Here is a 20670-nt window from a genome sequence, read left to right as displayed (position 1 = left end):
TGTTCTCTGGCCGGATCTTTTTTTCAGCTATCTTGTTTTTACAATATGCACGGAAAGTAGCCAGCTTTTCTTGAAAGTCTTTAGGCAGTTGCTGTGAAATAGTAGTCCGTGTGCGGATGGAGAGATTGCGTCTTTTCATGAACCGGAAACCTGTCGCTTAGTAGGAGCCATTTTGTGGTCTTTACAGATGTAAACACACAAAGGAAATGAAACGTAATATCCGCGCGCTTCTTCTTCTTCTACGGGGGCGGGTGGTTGCTTACAGTAGAAGAAGAAGCGCTTCCTCTTCTATGGGGGCGGGTGCTTACCTTGGCGGTTGCTTGCGTAGAAGAAGAAGCACTTCCTCTTCTACGGGGAAAAAAGATGGCGGCTGTTTACCGTAGTTGCGAGACCGAAACTTTATGAAAATGAATCTTAATATTAATCCATATATAAAGCGCACCGGGTTATAAGCCGCACTGTCAGCTTTTGAGTAAATTTGTGGTTTTTAGGTGCGGCTAATAGTGCGGAAAATACGGTACTTCCAAAGCCTTGAAACCTCGTGATCCATAGTCAATATTATCACAAAACCTTTCTGGGACGATCGATTTTCCGAATAAAATCACCGAACAAAGTCGTAACGTCCTTCTTCCCAACAGTATCAGTGATTTCCCTTTCCATCCAGTCCCATGGAAACTTCTTTTTGACATGTTTATCAATTTCTTTTACTCGTAAAGCGTCCTTTCTCTCGAGAACCGACATCGTTTACATATGGAAAATGGCGGTAATAACCATTATGAATCATGACGCTATTAACGTCATCATTCGTAACAGATGTCCTGATTGGTCACAAGGAACATATCGACCAATCAACTACGGCGTAATATAAACTACGTCTCCAATCTTGATCTAGGGTCGGGAAAAAAAACGGAAAAACGGGAGATTATTTTTTTTTCCCCCGAGATTAAAAAAGACGGAATTCCGACTTTAGACGGAAAAATCACATGCCTGTAAAACAAGAATGGGAAAGAATTCCACTTTCAAAGCTTCAACAATTAGTTTCCTCAGTTCCCAATCGTTTACTGAGTGTTGTTAAAAGGAAAGGCCATGTAACACAGTGGTGAACATGCCCTTTCCCAACTACTTTGGCACATGTTGCAGCCATGAAATTCTAAGTTAATTATTATTTGCAAAAAAAATAAAGTTTATGAGTTTGAACATCAAATATCTTGTCTTTGTAGTGCATTCAACTGAATATGGGTTGAAAATGATTTGCAAATCATTGTATTCCGTTTATATTTACATCTAACACAATTTCCCAACTCATATGGAAACGGCGTGATGACAGTACACCTACTTCGAGACAAGAGCTATAAAAAGTACCAATGATTGTCACACACACACACACACAATAGGAGTGGTGAGATTATCCCCTGCATTTGACCCATCACCCTCACCCCGTCTCTGTTGTCCCAGTTCTCCACAGGCCAATGGTAAAGCTTGACTGTCATCTTCCGGGAATGCAAACAATGAAACACCGGCCGTGTTTGTGTTGCTGCAATCGGCCGCAATACACCGCTTCCCACCTACAGCTTTCTTCTTTGCTGTCTCCATTGTTCATTGAACAAATTGCAAAAGATTCACCAACACAGATGTCCAGAATACTGTGGAATTTTTGCGATGAAAACAGACGACTTAATAGCTGGCCACCATGCTGTCCCAAAATGTCCTCCACAATCCGTGACGTCACGCGCAGACGTCATCATACCGAGACGTTTACAGCAGGATATTTTCGCGCGAAATTTAAAATTGCACTTTAGTAAGCTATTGGCATGTGTTGCAGTGTTAAGATTTCATCAGGTCGGTAGTAGTGGGTTTCAGTAGGCCTTTAAGAACCACTGATCTAGGCTCATGTCATGAGAAATATTATTTTTAAGACTAAAATGTGCTTAGTGAGTTCATTATTGTTTTTGTTTTAAATGTTAGCCTGTCCAGAGACAACAGGCGGAAATTATAATTTGACTAGAATCTGACATATTATGTATATGTGACCAGAGGTGGGTAGTAACGCGCTACATTTACTCCGTTACATCTACTTGAGTAACTTTTGGGATGAATTGTACTTCTAAGAGTAGTTTTAATGCAACATACTTTTACTTGAGTATATTTATAGAGAAGAAACACTACTTTTACTCCGCTACTTTTATCTACATTCAGCTCGCTACTCGCTACTAATTTTTATCGATCTGTTAATGCACGCTTTGTTTGTTTTGGTCTGTCAGACAGACCTTCATAGTGCCTGCGTTTCAACAAATACAGTCACTGGTGACGTTCACTCCGTTCCACCAATCAGATGCAGTCACTGGTGACGTTGGACCAATCAAACAGAGCCAGGCGGTCACATGACCTGACTTAAACAAGTTGAAAAACTTATTGGGGTGTTACCATTTAGTGGTCAATTGTACGGAATATATACTGTACTGTGCAATCTACTAATAAAAGTTTCAATCAATCAATCAAAAGTGTGAAGGAAAAAAGACCCTTTTTTATTTCAACCGTACATCCCGTCAAAAGCCTAAAGACTGACTGCACAGTTCCTGTCTTCACAATAAAAGTGCCGCTCCATCGCGCCTGCGCTTTCAAAACAAGAGTCTCCGAAAGCCAGCGCAAACAAGCTAGCAAGCCACGGAGTTTGCCGCCAATGTATTTCTTGTAAAGTGTATAAAAACGAATATGGAAGCTGGACAAATAAGATGCCAAAAACCAACCACTTTCATGTGGTATTAGACAGAAAGGAGGAACTTTTTTTCTCCTCCATTTGAAAACGTGGATGCTATCAGCACTACTGTCTGATTACAATCAATGCAAGTCATCAGAATCAGGTAATACACCAACTTATATTCTTGTCTTCATGAAAGAAAGGAATCTATATGTGTTAAACATGCATGTATATTCAACACCTTTGACATGTAAACAAAAACGGCAACATGAATAAATATAAATTATATACTGTATATATATATATATATATATATATATATATATATATATATATATACGTATATATATATATATATATATATATATATATATGTGTGTGTATGTTACTCATCAGTTACTCAGTACTTGAGTAGTTTTTTCACAACATACTTTTTACTTTTACTCAAGTAAATATTTGGGTGACTACTCCTTACTTTTACTTGAGTAATAAATCTCTAAAGTAACAGTACTCTTACTTGAGTACAATTTCTGGCTACTCTACCCACCTCTGTATGTGACATGCTTTTATTACTTTGGCAGCATTTTCGTACCTCCTTTTTTTTTTTTTTTTTTTTTTTAAAGCTTGAATCAGTGATTCTTCATAATTTTCCTAATGAGGCGAAACTCCACAGGGCATCAAAACCAAAGAATGTGAGTTTGTGCCGTCAGTGATGTTTCTCCCTACAAGGAAACATCTCCGGTGTTATTTCCGCTACATTACTTCAGGATGAAGACGCTGAAGAGGAAAAGGCCGAATGTGGAACAGAGAACCCACGCGGCTCGCGAGTATTTACTCAACTTCTCACAAATTTTAATCACTGATTTCACTTTTAAGACCATGCATATTTTCCGTACCACGTGACATGCACTATGTTTATCTCTTTTAGCTTTTTGGGGTTTTTTTTTGCATAGTGAGCTTGTGCTTTATGCTTGATTTGATGATATTTAGATGACTGTTGAAGGTCTTTTTCATGTCTTTTGTGCAGTTAATGTAAGGATGCAATTGGATGACGCCGAGTGAGATCAAGTGAACACTCAGGCAGGATGTGTGGGGGTGTACTGGTTATGCTTTCGCACACAGATGCTGTGTCCTTAATGCATTTATAGCCATTTAATTCAATTTCAACTTCATTAAAAAAAATGCCAAATGTAATTTTCTTGTTTTTTTGCAATAAAATTTAAAACCAGTGTGTATTTGTATCCTTATATTATCATACAAAATTATTATAATTATATACAAAACAATTATTGAATAAAAATGAAAAAATATATTTATTTAACATATATTTAATTTTGTGTTCCAATTGACAGAGCTGATTGCTGTGACGTCATCCCTTGTACCGCTCACTACCACTGGGGGGCGTCGGTGACGTATTAGCAGCAAGAGGGCCAATTACGTCAATTCCAGTGTTTTTCAACCACTGAGATTATGTAATTTCACCTAATTGGGTTAACATTATTTTTTGCAAACCAGTAATTATAATTCGCAAATGTGCCGTTGTTGAGTAACCGTGTAATACTCTACCATATCAGTAGGTGGCAGCAGGTAGCTAATTGCTTTGTAGATGTCGGGGAACGTGGTTTGTTGTGATCACAATATGCGGGAGACAGCGTGCAGGTAAAAAGGTATATAATGGTTAAACCAAAAATAAACAAAAAGGCGAGTGCCGCTAAAAAAAGAGAGGCATTGAAGCTTAGGGATGGCTATGCTAAACGAAGCTAAAACTGAACTGGCTGCAAAGTAAACCAAAACAGAATGCTGGACGACAGCAAAGACTTACAGCGTGTGGAGCAGCAGACGGCGTCCACAAAGTACATCCGTACATGACAATCAACAACAAAATGGGAGCGCAAGACAAGAAGTAAAACACTACACACAGGAAAACACACACACAAAAAAACCTCCAAATAAGTCACAGCGTGATGTGACGGGTGGTGACGGCAAAGATTGACCGGTTTTGGGCCATGCTAGGGAGAGATGGAAGATTCCAGACTCTAGTGCATTTGATGAAAGCACTTTTGTGCGTGCCACACAGCAATGCATCATCAGAGAGGGTGTTCAGCATGGTTAGAAAAATAGTGACAGAGAATAAAACAAGGATGGCCAATTCAACCCTTAACTCAACAATGAGTAGATGAGTGTTATGTGTGTGTATATGTGTAAATAAATGAACACTGAAATTCAAGTATTTATTATATACACATATATATATATATATATATATATAGCTATAATTCACTGAAAGTCAAGTATTTCATAAATATATATATATATGTATATATATGTACATATATATGTACATACATATATATATATATGTACATATATATATATATGTACATATATATATATATATGTACATATATATATATATGTACATATATATATATATGTACATATATATATATATATATATATACATATATGTACATATATATATATGTACATATATATATATATATATATATATATATATATATATATATATATATACATACATATATGTATATATATATATATATACACACACATATATATATGTACATATATATATACATACATATATATATACGTATATATATATATATGTATGTATGTACATATATATATATATATATACATATATATATGTATGTACATACATATATATATATATATATATATATAATTTATGAAATACTTGACTTTCAGTGAATTATAGCTATATATATATATATATATATATATATATATATATATATATATATATATATATATATATATATATATATATACATAAAAGAAATACTCGGAGGCCTCAAGGTTGGCGAGTATGGCCCTATTGTTTATGATTTGAATTCATATCCAACAATTGCGAGAACAACTTTTTATTGTCAATATCGGCTGCTGAGTTAAATTTGTTTATGTTTTCTGCTGGTGGTGTGCCTCGGAATTTTTTTTATTTATTAAAAAAATGTGCCTTGGCTCAGAAAAGGTTGAAAAACACTGATAAATTGTAAAAAAAAAAATTTTTGGGGGGGTATTTATTAATTCTCGTGACATACACTTTTCGGAATGCAGCAATAAAACAAATCGTGAAATAATTCAATGTTTACGCTACTCACCGTTGAACTGCCGAGTCTGGCCGAGTGCGACCGAATATGGCCGAAGATGACGTCAAAGGCTGAGTTCTGAGCCTTGCTGCGTGAGAAACAGCGGGAGAGAGAGAGAGAGAGGGGAGGAAGGACGGCAAAAGCAAACAAGGAGGAAGAGCAATGGCGACACTGGCTCGCCAAATACCAAGTCCGGATAGCGTCATTTGCCAGCCTTGGTCCTCGTTCGTCAGTGCGGCTGAATTGCGTCTTGTTGGCGGTAAGTTTCGGCGCTCCGTGCGGTGTTGTTGTTGTTTTTAAGTGGGCAAAGTGTCGGGAAGTGAGTGCCCCTAAAAGTGCCTGTGATTGACTCGCTATCTCCTGTCAGAACGCAGCAAAGTAACTGTCAACAAATGAGGAGGCGGTACCGTGGCCCTCCTGCAGGCGAGTTAAGCAACCCGACGCCATGACCCTACTTGACTGCCACACTGTAGCTATTTAAAACTATTTTTTATTTACAAGTTTATTAGTTTTTTTTTTTTTTTTCTTCTAAAAGCTCCGTTCAGGCGCGTCGGGCAGCCCCGTCTCGCGCCAGAAGCATCATGCTAATGCTAACGTGGAAGCAGCATGGCCCCCCCCCTCTAAAGTTTCATTTTGGCGTTTGATGCTTACTTGACGTTTTTTCCTCCGCGCTCGCAGACCGGGAGACTCGCCACGGAGAGCCGTGTGGGGAAGTAGTGAAGCTCGGCGAGGAAGTTAAGCTGTCACGTAGCTGCGTGGTGGTGGGTTGTTGTTGTCATACTTGCCAACCTTGAGACCTCCAATTTCGGGGGGTGGGGGCGTGGTCGGTGGTGGGGCGGGGGCGTGGTTATGGGCGTGGTTAAGAGGGGAGGAGTATATTTACAGCTAGAATTCACCAAGTCAAGTATTTCATATATATATATTAGAGATGCGTGGATTATCCGCGGATCGGGCGGATGAAATTAAAAAAAATTAGATTTTATCCGCGGGTCGGGTCGGGCGGTTAAAATAAAAAAAAATTAGATTTTAAATAGATTCAGGCGGTTGGCAGTTAAACCAAATCGGAAATATGTATACATAGTTAAATGTTGTTACCCACATACGAAAAACGAGCAGGCACCTGCTGCATATGCCACAACAGAAGAAAAAAAAAAAAGAGAAGGACACTTTTACGGAGCGGAGAAGGGACGCCTCGCCGGGGTCCGGGACCGAGGCCCCTTCCCCCGAGAGGGCCCCACCGGGAGCCGTAGCTGAGGCGATCCGCGAGAAGGGCCCGACGCACGTCCAGGGTCACCACCGCACCGACACCCCGCCTCGTCCGCCTTCGCCGCGGCCGGCATCACGCGCAGCGGGTAAGCAGCTTACCTGCCCGCCACCCCTGTGGCCGGGGGCTCGTAACAAGGGTCACTCCGCGCGCTCCGCCCGCGCAGCTTACCTGCCCGTCACCCCTGTTGCCGGGGGCGCGTAACAGGGGTCACTCCGCGCGCAGTGCGCTCACGAAAGGGGTGGGGCTCACCCTGGTTGATATAGACAGCAGGACGGTGGCCATGGAAGTCGGAACCCGCTAAGGAGTGTGTAACAACCCACCTGCCGAATCAACTAGCCCTGAAAATGGATGGCGCTGGAGCGTCGGGCCCATACCCGGCCGTCGCCGGCAGCGAGACGCGCTTGGAGGTGCGCTCAGCGCGGCTCCCATATGATTGCGCACTGGTGTGCGTCTGGGTCGTGACAGCGTGGCACGCGAATGTCTGTGCTGCATTGGATCAGTCTCCTTTCTTTAACAGGCAAAAGCTTTATAACCTCACTAATGCCTTGCATCGTCTATATTAGATATATAACAACGGGCGGGTGCCGTTCTGATCAAATGTTAGGTCGGATGGATGGCGGATGGTTGACGACTTTCTGATGCGGTTGCGGATGAAATAATTGCCTATCCGCGCATCTCTAATATATATATATATATATATATATATATATATATATATCAGTGACGTGCAGTGAAAATGTAAAAAGAAAAAAAATTAATTAAATTGTTATATGTATCCAGTGATTATACTATAAAGTTATTTTCCATTTAACTTCACCAGTTTTAGATTATTTTTATTAAAAATCGCAGAATTTTCACATTTGCCGTTCAAATACTGAGAAGAGACGGTGCGGTGATCAGCAGCCAGTTGAGGCACGTCACTCAGTGCCTCAACATGGATTGCGGACTCGGCTAACTGCTGGCCTGCTGTGCAGTGAGACTGTATTGCTATATGAATTATATTATACATTTCCATAGTTTAGTTAGCTGAGGTATATAATGTACAGTGTATTTTGTCAACAACTGTATGTGTGAAACGTATTTCTTGTGCTGAGCGATCATAAAACGGCTGCAAAAGACGCACTGGCTGAGGCTCCAATAACCCCGCCTCCTGCACCCCCGCCGTAGAATTGTTATATCAACTAAAGCCCACACTTAAACTTCTCACGTGCAAGATTGAATCTATTTAAAAAAGTTATTTCATAAGAAGCCAAAAAGTGCAAAAACAGTAATGTTCGTGTTGGAGGAGTTGTGAATGACTGCAGGGCCACAACATTAGGTACACCTGCAGACTGCAGGTGTATCTAATTCACAACTCCTCCAACACAAACATTATTGTTTTTGCACTTTTTGGCTTCTTATTAAATACATTTTGTAACCTATTTTCATGGGCTTTCCTCTTTGTGATTTTAAGTTCCTGTTATGCGCTGGTATACAGTATATGCCTTGAGCTCTTATTTTGAAGGCGCTAAGAGCGGAAGTGATGACAGAGTGGAGCGGAGGTTTTTGAAAGAAGGTAAATAAAGTGGTCCTCGTGTAAACTGGAGCCTCCGTGTTTGTTATTTTGTAGTTTCATACAGTATAGGCGACATTTATAAACCCTCGGTTACACTTTTTTAAATAGATTCAATCTTGCACGTGGAAAGTTTAAGTGAGGGCTTTAGTTGCGCCGCATGGACTTAATTTATAATTAAAGGTAAGACCATAATAACGTTTTTTTTATTAAATGTGCTTTTTTGTGTGCTACAGTTTGTATGTGTAAAGTTAAAGTTAAGTTAAAGTACCAATGATTGTCACACACACACTAGGTGTAATGAAATTTGTCGTCTGCATTTGACCCATCCCCTTGTTCACCCCCCTGGGAGGTGAGGGGAGCAGTGGGCAGCAGCGCCCGGGAATCATTTTTGGTGATTTAACCCCCAATTCCAATATATATATATATATATATATATACATCCTGAAAATATGCAAACAAAACTGTGTTTAGATAATTGATACTTCAAACTTGCATGAATAAATATTAAGGAATATAACATAACTTGGCTTCTGAGAGTTTCAAAATGTAATGAATAAAATGCTAAAGTTGTTGATAAACAAGCAATTATTTTAATAATTAAATATGGTCATTTTAAATGAATTATTATGATAATTTAAAATTAATTATTTCAAATATGTTTATTTTATTGTATAATTCTATGGCTGGATGTAATAAGGAGTCAGAAAAAATACAAGTAAAAATACAATTCATTTTGATGTTTTTAGCAAAATATAGTAAAAATATATTTTATTTTATTTTTTTAAATTAATAAATGTATTTATTTTTAGGTAAGATAAACATAATAATACAATTTATCTCTAGTCTGGATGATTTAGTTCTTGTCACCCTGTTGTCCCCCCCGTCTCTTCCCCGAGGATGGCTCTATGAGCTGGGCAAACGCCTGGAGATGCCCTACGTCAACAACACGGTCGGCGGCCCGTCGGTGCGCAGCTCGTACATCGCCGCCCTCTACTTCACCCTTAGCAGCCTGACCAGCGTCGGCTTTGGCAACGTGTGCGCCAACACGGACGCCGAGAGGATCTTCTCCATCTGCACCATGCTCATCGCCGGTATGCCGGACGCCTCGTATGGAATAACGTGATTGGGCAGGCACGCTGTTTATATCGTGGGAAAGCGGATGTGAAAAAAGGCTGTCCTCACTCAGGTCCGCATGGAGCTGGAGGGGGCGTGGCCTCCAGCTCCGGCTGAAAATCGGGAGATTTTCGGGAGAATATTTGTCCCGGGAGGTTTTCGGGAGAGGCGCTGAATTTCGGGAGTCTCCCGGAAAATTCGGGAGGGTTGACAAGTATGAGTTGTTGTTGTTATTGTTGTTGTTGTTAGCAACCAGCACTTAAAGAGAGTTAAAGTTGGCACTTTCAATCAATCATCAATCAAAGTTGATTTATATAGCCCTAAATCATAAGTGTCTCAAAGGGCTGCACAAGCCACAACCACATCCTCGGCTCCTTTCCCCGTGACCCCAAAAGGGACAAGCGGTAGAAAATGGATGGATGTGTGGTGTTCGGGTTGTGGGACCCGTTTTCATTTTTTATTAAAAGAAAAATTATACAATTAATTAGAGACGTCCGACAATGGCTTTTTTTGCCGATATTACGATATTGTCCAACTCTTAATTACCGATTCCGATATCAACTGATACCGGTATATACAGTCGTGGAATCAACACATTATTATGCCTAATTTTGTTGTGATGCCCCACTGGATGCATTAAACAATGTAACAAGGTTTTCCAAAATAAATCAACTCAAGTTATGGAAAAAAATGCCAACGTGGCACTGCCATATTTATTATTGAAGTCACAAAGTGCATTTTTTTTTTTTAACATGCCTCAAAACAGCAGCTTGGAATTTGGGACATGCTCTCCCTGAGAGAGCATGAGGAGGTTGAGGTGGGCGGGGTTTTTAAGGGGTAGCGGGGGGTGTATATTGTTGCGTCCTGGAAGAGTTAGTGATGCAAGGGGTTCTGGGTATTTGTTCTGTTGTGTTTATGTTGTGTTACGGTGCGGATGTTCTCCTGAAATGTGTTTGTCATTCTTGTTTGGTGTGGGTTCGCAGTGTGGCGCATATTTGTAACAGTGTTAAAGTTGTTTATACGGCCACCTGTTATGGTTTGCTAAAGGGGAGGTGACGGCAAACAGACACCAGGGGGCAGTATGTCCAAATATTTATTATATATATAGTATATATAAATATAATAATAATAAAACAATGCTAATATAAACTAAACTAATGAAATGGAGTGTGTGACAAAACCCTAGAGTGAGTGGTGTTAGACTATGTGTGTAGTTAGCTGTTGTGTATTCCCGTGCTGTTGGATGAGGGAGCAGACAAGTCCAAAGAGAGCAAGGCAAAAGGGGTCCAAGATCTGCGAGGGGTCCGTGGGGCATAGAGAGACGTCAGAGTCCGGGGGCGAGCGAGGAGTCAGGAAACGAGGAAGGCAGTCCAAAACACAGGGGGGAAAACAACGGGAGATGTCGAAGGGGAGACTCGGGAAGGCAGGTACACCAAGAGGTAACTAGGGGAGAACAAACAAGGATATCAGACACGAGAGAAAAACGCAGAGATAGAGAGCATACGCCTTACGGTATCCAAAGGGTAAACTAAGTTCCCGCGCCGATCCTTGGGTCCACTGGTCCTTTATGCAGCTCGCCCTCATCAGTACCAGGTGTGCTGATTGCGATTGAGCGCAGGCTTGTCGCTGCGTGGTGCGCTCAGCGTGAGCGGGGGCGTGTCCGGGCGAGCAGCCAGACAGATTCCGGTATTTTTCCTCGTGCTTCGTCGTGTAGTGGCGATTCAAATGATATTCTTTGAACACAGCAACCTGTGTACCACACATTAAGCACACGGCTTTATCTTTAATTTCTGTAAAGAAATACTTGGCAGTCCATGTCTTGTTGAAAACACGCCATTCGTCATCAACGTTTCTCTTCTTAGCGTCTCATCACTTGTCGCTGTGCACCTTCACTCACAGGTTACACCCGGACATACGCCCATAAATAACACTTTTCAAAATAAAAGCAGCACAGTTGTATTGCACGCACGACATAGATGTTTTTTAAACTTTATTTTGTAATTTGTGATTGCCGCTGTTCACATTCACTCACAATCGCTCACGCGCACACGTCCACACGGAAGTAATACAAATAACGCTTTTCAAAACAAAAGCAGCACCCTTGTATTGCACACTCGACATAGATACTTTTTTAAATTTATTTTGTAATTTATGATTGGCCTCACGCGGGCCGGACAGGGACGTACAAAGGTCCGGATGTGGCCCGCGGGCCGCAGAATGCCCAGGTCTGGTCTAACATGATTATTATTCCAGTTTCATTAAAGGGGAACATTATCACCAGACCTATGTAAGCGTCAATATATACCTTGATGTTGCAGAAAAAAGACCATATATTTTTTTAACCGATTTCCGAACTCTAAATGGGTGAATATTGGCGAATTAAACACCTTTCTAATATTCGCTCTCGGAGCGATGACGTCACAACGTGACGTCACATCGGGAAGCAATCCGCCATTTTCTCAAACACCGAGTCAAATCAGCTCTGTTATTTTCCGTTTTTTCGACTGTTTTCCGTACCTTGGAGACATCATGCCTCGTCGGTGTGTTGTCGGAGGGTGTAACAACACGAACAGGGACGGATTCAAGTTGCACCAGTGGCCCAAAGATGCCAAAGTGGCAAGAAATTGGACGTTTGTTCCGCACACTTTACAGACGAAAGCTATGCTACGACAGAGATGGCAAGAATGTGTGGATATCCTGCGACACTCAAAGCAGATGCATTTCCAACCATAAAATCAAAGAAATCTGCCGCCAGACCCCCATTGAATCTGCCGGAGTGTGTGAGCAATTCAGGGACAAAGGACCTCGGTAGCACGGCAAGCCATGGCGGCAGTTTGTTTGTTTAGCGAGCTAAACCCCCTGGATGTCTTGGCTCACACCGTCCCTTATGCCACCGAAGATGATCAAGAGAAGAATATCGACCCTAGCTTCCCTGGCCTGCTGACATCAACTCCAAAACTGGACAGATCAGCTTTCAGGAAAAGAGCGCGGATGAGGGTATGTCTACAGAATATATTAATTGATGAAAATTGGGCTGTCTGCACTCTCAAAGTGCATGTTGTTGCCAAATGTATTTCATATGCTGTAAACCTAGTTCATAGTTGTTAGTTTCCTTTAATGCCAAACAAACACATACCAATCGTTGGTTAGAAGGCGATCGCCGAATTCGTCCTTGCTTTCTCCCGTGTCGCTGGCTGTCGTGTCGTTTTCGTCGGTTTCGCTTGCATACGGTTCAAACCGATATGGCTCAATAGCTTCAGTTTTAGGGCTGCAGCTAACGATTATTTTTCTATCGATTAATCTATAGATTATTTTTTCGATTAATCGGTAAATCTATAGATTATTTTTTCGATTAATCTATAGATTATTTTTCCTTTTACCGATTATTTTTTTGATTTAAAATGAAGAGGAAAAAATAAATGTAGGCCAGTTTTTTCAAAAGGCATGGCTTTTATTTACAAAAAAAAAAAAAGTATGGCCACTCAGTCAACATTGACAACAACATGACAAAATATTCTGTAACAATGTAAACATTTAAAACTTTTAACATTTAACAAAATTAAAAGTAGCTTATTTGCTTTTTAATGTGCAAATATAAAAGTAAACATCCAGTGCAAATCTTAATATTCTGCAATAGTATAAGCATTTCAAAAGTAAAAGTATTGCTTGTTTTGCTTTAAAATGTGCAAAAATAAAGATAAACATCCAATACAAAAAAGTACAAAACGGAAATATTCTGTAACAATGTAAACATTTCAACAAAAGTAAAAGTATTGCTTATTTGCTAAAATGTGCAAAAATAAAGCTACCGTAAACATCCAATACAAAAAAAGTGTACAGTGTAAACATTTCAACAAAAGTAAAAGTATTGCTTATTTTGCTTAATAACACAACAATGATAGTATGATTAAAGTGAAAGTTAATTGTTGGTTTGTACATAGTATATGTAACTGTTAATGTTGTAAAAGGTATTTGCACAACTAATTAACGTTAGCGTTTGTGACACGTCTTTGTGCCGTGGGGTTCTTTCAGGACCGACAGACTGAACGCCAGACGGCTTTGTCAGGTTTACAATCTTTTAATTTTACACAAAGTCTTTTCTCTTCCAACTCTTTTCTCTTTCTTTCCTCGCTTTTCGGCTCCTCTTCCTCGCTCGCTCGTCGTCCCCTGTCTCTGTCTCTCCTCCTCTCTCGCTCCACGTCAGCTTCACTCTGGCTCCTTCCAGTCTCTCTTCCCTCTCTCTCTGCTGCTCCCCTTTTCTTTAGCGAGAGGAGATTGGATGATCGTATCCGCGCACCTGGGCACGATTGCGGCGTCGCTCCCGGCGCGCCCCACCTCGCCGCTCGCTCGCCGGCCCCGCCTCTCCACAGCGTTAAAGAGGAGCGAGTCTTTGTAAACACTGAACAGGCACCCCAAACGCGCCTCTCAGAGCGAAACGGTGCTTTAGTTTATGAATTCACAACGCAGATACAAATGACACATTCATGTTTTTGTGTAATGATGACAACGTATACGCACGCGGACGATTGACTAGTTGATGGTGATGGCAAGAACGCTGTCGGTTTTCTTTTCAAATGTTCCTTCATAGCCGTTGTGCTGCTATGATAGGCCATTTCCGCTCGACACAGTGTGCATACAACATTATTAGGCCGTTTATTGAAATACTCCCACACTTTTGACGACTTTTGGCGTGCTTTTTCCCCTCGCTCGCATCGTCTGCTTTGCGCTCCGCCATGACAGTAGTGTGACGTAAACATACGACGCGCCGACGCACAAAAACGGCGTCGACGTATTTACGTAACCGATGACGTCGACTATGTCGACGCGTCGTTTCAGCCTTATTCAGTTTCTTCTTCAATTTGGTTTTCGCTACCTGCCTCCACACTACAACCATCCGTTTCAATACATTCGTAATCTGTTGACTCGCTTAAGCCGCTGAAATCCGAGTCTGAATCCGAGCTAATGTCGCTATAGCTTGCTGTTCTATGCGCCATGTTTGTTTGTGTTGGCTTCACTATGTGACGTCACAGGAAAATGGACGGGTGTATATAATGATGGTTAAAATCAGGCACTTTGAAGCTTTTTTTAGGGATATTGCGTGATGGGTAAAATTTTGAAAAAAACTTCGAAAAATAAAATAAGCCACTGGGAACTGATTTTTAATGGTTTTAACCCTTCTGAAATTGTGATAATGTTCCCCTTTAATGTAAAAAAGGTTTACCAGGAAGCTTTTTGCTGTTTCGTTTCTTCAGAATGAACAAAATAAGATTCCCTTGCCTTGTACACATGTTGCTTTCCTTTTTTCGTGTCAGTTTAAACTGTAAACAGGAAGTGGATGTAACTCCAAAATGTGACTGGTGAAGTGAGTGATAGTGTTGGTAACATTCACTTTTTTTCTCGCTCATTTTCTGGCCCGTCAGCTATTTGGCAGCGTGCATCATTTGGCTGCAAACTCAATCCCAGGCTGCAGAATTACGCTGTAGGTTTGCATTTTCCTTGGCAGTTTAGGAGGAAAGTGCATTCTCTCATTCTTCTTCACTCTGTTCCCATTTAGCTTACTTTGTGGAGCTGCCTGTTAACATCTGGCGGCCGAGCAGGGAGGCTGTCAACGCTGTCGCTTCATCGTTAATTTTTTATGTAGAACTTACGCTTGAAAGAGGGGGTTTCACCGAGAGTTTAAAAGGAAACTGCGCTTTTGGGGGATTTTTGTCTATCATTCACGATTCTTGTGAGAAATAAGCACACAGTGGTCTTTCTTTTTTATGCATTGTAACTCGTAAATAATAGCAAAAGTCAACTAACGGTTGGGGCGGTATAGCTCGGTTGGTAGAGCGGCCGTGCCAGCAACTTGAGGGTTCAAGGTTCGAGCCCTGCTTTCGCCATCCTAGTCAATTGCCGTTGTGTCCTTGGGCAAGACACTTTACCCACCTGCTCCCAGTGCCACCCACACTGGTTTAAATGTAACTTAGATATTGGGTTTCACTATGTAAAAGCACTTTGAGTCACTAGAGAAAAGCGCTATATAAATATAATTCACTTCACTTCACTTCACTAACAAAAGAGTCAATGGGAGTCACTCTAATCCGCTATAAAGCGCTCTAAAAAACATCCAAACACCTCCATCAATGTTTTATATACCGTATTTTCTGGACCATAGTGCACACCGGATTATAAGGCGCACTGCCGATGAGCGGGTCTAGACAGGTCTATTTTCATACAAAAAAGTGGTCATATTAGGGCTGGGCCAGTGACGTGCATCCATCATGGAAAGAAAAAAAATGTAAAAAGAAAAAAAAAAAAATTAAATTGTTATATGTATCCAGTGATTATACTATAAAGTTATTTTCCATTTAACTTCACCAGTTTTAGATTATTTGTATTCAAAATCGCTGAATTTTCACATTTGCCGTTCAAATACTGAGAAGAGACGGTGCGGTGAACAGCAGCCAGTTGAGGCACGTCACTCAGTGCCTCAACATGGACTTACTCGGCTAACTGCTGGCCAGCTGTGCAGTGAGACTATATTGCTATATGAATTATATTATACATTTCCATAGTTTAGTTAGCTGAGATATATAAAGTACAGTGTATTTTGTCAACAACTGTATGTGTGTAACGTATTTCTTGTGCTGAGCGATCATAAAACGGCTGCAAAAGACGCACTGGCTGAGGCTCCAGTAACCCCGCCTCCTGCACCCCCGCCGTAGAATTGTTATATCAACTAAAGCCCACACTTTAACTTTCCACGTGCAAGATTGAATCTATTTAAAAAAGTTATTTCATAAGAAGCCAAAAAGTGCAAAAACAATAATGTTCGTGTTGGAGGAGTTGTGAATGACTGCAGGGCCACAACATTAGGTACACCTACAGACTGCAGGTGTATCTAATTCACAACTCCTCCAACACGAACATTATTGTTTTTGCACTTTTTAGCTTCTTATTAAATAACTTTTGTAACCTATTTTCATGGGCTTTCCTATTTGTGATGTTAAGTTCCTGTTATGCGCTGTTATACAGTATATGCCTTGAGCTCTTATTTTGAAGGCGCTAAGAGCGGAAGTGATGTCACGTTGCGGAGGTTTTTGAAAGAAGGTAAATAAAGTGGTCCTCGTGTAAACTGGAGCCTCCGTGTTTGTTATTTTGTAGTTTCATACAGTATAGGCGACATTTATAAACCCTCGGTTACACTTTTTTAAATAGATTCAATCTTGCACGTGGAAAGTTTAAGTGAGGGCTTTAGTTGCGGCGCATGGACTTAATTTGTAAGTAAAGTTAAGACCATAATAAAGTTTTTTTTATTAAATGTGCTTTTTTGTGTGCTACAGTTTGTATGTGTAAAGTTAAAGTTAAGTTAAAGTACCAATGATTGTCACACACACACTAGGTGTGGTGAAATTTGTCCTCTGCATTTGACCCATCCCCTTGATCACCCCCTGGGAGGTGAGGGGAGCAGTGGGCAGCAGCGGTGCCACGCCTGGGAATCATTTTTGGTGATTTAACCCCCAATTCCAACCCTTGATGCTGAGTGCCAAGCAGGGAAGAATGCTGGTATGAGCTTTTAAACATAACCCGTTAACTGCTGCCAATCAAATGGTGAATAAGATACTCTTTAGGGTTCATATGTTTGTAAATCTGACTGTGATGAAGTCAGTGCCTCACCAGCCATCAACCTCACCGCACGTCACTGGGCTGGGCGATATATCGATATACGCGATATATCGCGGGGTTGTCTCTGTGCGATATAGAAAATGACTATATCGAGTATACGTTCTCACACAGTTGCTTTTGGCTGCGGGCATTACACTACATGCTCTCCTCGCACTTTCCTGTGTCTCCTTCTCACAGACAGCAAGTGCACCTTCTAACACACGTCACATACTGTGACGTCATACGTCACATACGTATACGCCCTCCCCGAGTAGAGAGGTAGCAGCATGGCTAACGTTAGCTGTGGTGCGGGTGGTAATACGAGAGAAAGAAGGTGAGAATCTGGTAACAAATGAAGGAATAATTAATTCCCAAGAAAACCAGCAGGGGGGTCCATCGTCTGGCGGTGGTTTGGCTTCAAGTGGGAATATGTCGAACAGACAACCGTAATTTGTCAAGTGTGGGGCAAAAGCGTTGCTATAAAAAGTAGCAACTGCTGTAACAAACAGTTCAGGGTGTCCCAAGTTACCGGAGTGTGTTCGGTAAGGAGGAGGAGTTTTGTCCCTCCAGAGTTGTTGCCGTAGGGCTGTTACGTAGGGTGTGTGTGGTGGAGGTGTGTGATGTTGACATTAAAGAAGCGGTGGCTACCGAACCTGTTCTAATGTCTCCCGTTTATTATTTTATTACACTGTATAGGCGAACCCAGGACACTCGGCTACACTGCTAATATGTAGCATCATTTGAAAAGTCACCTGCTAGACAATGAAGAGGGCTTACTCCGCACGTCAATATCTCCGTTTGGTGCCACACGCCCACACCATCAAAATGCAGAGGCAAACATTTCCAGATCAACACCGTATGAAAAAAATAGTGATTTTTTTTTAGTTGTGATTTCCTTCTCTGCATGAAAGTTTAAAAGTAGCATATATTAATGCAGTATGAAGAAGAATGTTGTAATGTAGACACATAGAATCATCATACTGCTGTGATTATATGCATCAAGTGTTCATTCAAGGCTAAGGCAAAAATATCGAGATAAATATCGTGTATCGCGATATGGCCTTAAAATATCGTGATATTAAAAAAAGGCAAGATCGCCCAGCCCTAGGTCATATTATGATTTTTTTTTCTAAATGTAAAAGACTTCCTTGGTCTACATAACATGTGATGGTGGTTCTTTGGTCAAAATGTTGCATAGATTATGTTTTACAGATCATCTTCAAGTCGCTTTCTGACAGTCGCTTCAGGATGCGCCGTTTTGTGGGCGGTCTTATTTACGTGGCTCACCTTCGACTGCGTCTTTTCCCCGTCATCTTTGTTGTAGCGGTGTAGCGTGCAAGGACGGGAGTGGAAGAAGTGTCAAAAGACGGAGCTAACTGTTTTAATGACATTCAGACTTTACTTCAATCAATAACGGAGCAGCATCTCCTCATCCGTGGCTCACTAGTGCAACAACAACGCCGAGTCTACATGTATCTCTTATTTGTGACTGCCATCATATTGCAGTCTACATGTATCTCTTATGTGTGACTGCCATCATATTGCAGTCTACACGTATCTCTTATGTGTGACTGCCATCATATTGCAGTTTACACGTATCTCTTATGTGGGACTGCCATCATATTGCAGTCTACATGTATCTTATGTGTGACTGACATCATATTGCAGTCTACACATATCTCTTATGTGTGACTGCCATCATATTGCAGTCTACATGTATCTCTTATGTTTGACTGCCATCATATTGCAGTTTACACGTATCTCTTATATGTGACTGCCATCATATTGCAGTCTACATGTATCTCTTATGTGTGACTGCCATCATATTGCAGTCTACACGTATCTCTTATGTTTGACTGCCATCATATTGCAGTTTACACATATCTCTTGTGTGACTGCCATCATATTGCAGTTTACACGTATATCTTATGTGTGACTGCCATCGTATTGCAGTCTACATGTATCTCATATGTTTGACTGCCATCATATTGCAGTTTACATGTATCTCTTATGTGTGACTGCCATCATATTGCAGTCTCCATGTATCTCTTATGTGTGACTGCCATCATATTGCAGTGTACACGTATCTCTTATGTGTGACTGCCATCATATTGCAGTCTACACACATCTCTTGTGTGACTGCCATTGTATTGCAGTCTACATGTATCTCTTATGTTTGACTGCCATCATATTGCAGTTTACCCGTATCTCTTATGTGTGACTGCCATCATATTGCAGTCTACACGTATCTCTTATGTGTGACTGCCATCATATTGCAGTTTACATGTATCTCTTGTGTGACTGCCATCGTATTGCAGTCTACATGTATCTCTTATGTTTGACTGCCATCATATTGCAGTCTACACATATCTCTTATGTGTGACTGCCATCATATTGCAGTTTACACATATCTCTTGTGTGACTGCCATAATAATGCAGTTTACACATATCTCTTGTGTGACTGCCATCGTATTGCAGTCTACATGTATCTCTTATGTGTGACTGCCATCGTATTGCAGTCTACACGCATCTCTTATGTGTGACTGCCATCATATTGCAGTCTACACATATCTCTTATGTGTGACTGCCATCATATTGCAGTCTACATGTATCTCTTATGTGTGACTGCCATCATATTGCAGTCTACATGTATCTCTTATGTGTGACTGCCATCGTATTGCACTCTACATGTATCTCATATGTTTGACTGCCATCATATTGCAGTTTACACGTATCTCTTATGTGTGACTGCCATCATATTGCAGTCTCCATGTATCTCTTATGTGTGACTGCCATCATATTGCAGTCTACACGTATCTCTTATGTGTGACTGCCATCATATTGCAGTTTACACATATGTCTTGTGTGACTGCCATCGTATTGCAGTCTACACGTATCTCTTATGTGTGACTGCCATCATATTGCAGTTTACACATATCTCGTGTGACTGCCATTGTATTGCAGTCTACATGTATCTCTTATGTTTGACTGCCATCATATTGCAGTTTACACGTATCTCGTATGTGTGACTGCCATCATATTGCAGTCTACACGTATCCCTTATGTGTGACTGCCATCATATTGCAGTCTACACGTATCTCTTATGTGTGACTGCCATCATATTGCAGTCTACACATATCTCTTGTGTGACTGCCATTGTATTGCAGTCTACATGTATCTCTTATGTTTGACTGCCATCATATTGCAGTTTACCCGTATCTCTTATGTGTGACTGCCATCATATTGCAGTCTACAC

At 40.9% G+C, this 20670-nt stretch overlaps 2 protein-coding genes across 4 annotated transcripts in view; both read left to right on the top strand.

Moving 5' to 3' along the window:
- sypl1 (synaptophysin-like 1) overlaps positions 1–3926 on the top strand; it is a 40089-nt gene extending 36163 nt beyond the window's left edge. The window contains exon 5 of one of the 2 annotated variants that reach the window (XM_061983615.2): positions 3372–3926. In XM_061983615.2, the coding sequence (XP_061839599.1) occupies positions 3372–3470 (99 nt within the window). In that variant the 3' untranslated portion in view covers positions 3471–3926. The remainder of the gene's footprint in view (positions 1–3371) is intronic. The other variant, XM_061983613.2, reaches the window with a different exon arrangement.
- Positions 3927–5767: 1841 nt separating this feature from the next.
- atxn7l1 (ataxin 7-like 1) overlaps positions 5768–20670 on the top strand; it is a 116799-nt gene continuing 101896 nt past the window's right edge. For both annotated transcript variants that reach the window (XM_061983607.2, XM_061983608.2), the window contains exon 1: positions 5768–6091. In XM_061983607.2, coding sequence (XP_061839591.2) covers positions 5995–6091 — 97 coding nt within the window. In that variant the 5' untranslated portion in view covers positions 5768–5994. The remainder of the gene's footprint in view (positions 6092–20670) is intronic.

This window comes from Nerophis lumbriciformis, linkage group LG25 (genome assembly GCF_033978685.3).
Source record: "Nerophis lumbriciformis linkage group LG25, RoL_Nlum_v2.1, whole genome shotgun sequence".
Taxonomy (NCBI): domain Eukaryota; kingdom Metazoa; phylum Chordata; class Actinopteri; order Syngnathiformes; family Syngnathidae; genus Nerophis; species Nerophis lumbriciformis.
Note: the sequence above shows the minus strand (reverse complement) of the source record. Positions and strands in the feature narration are given on the sequence as shown.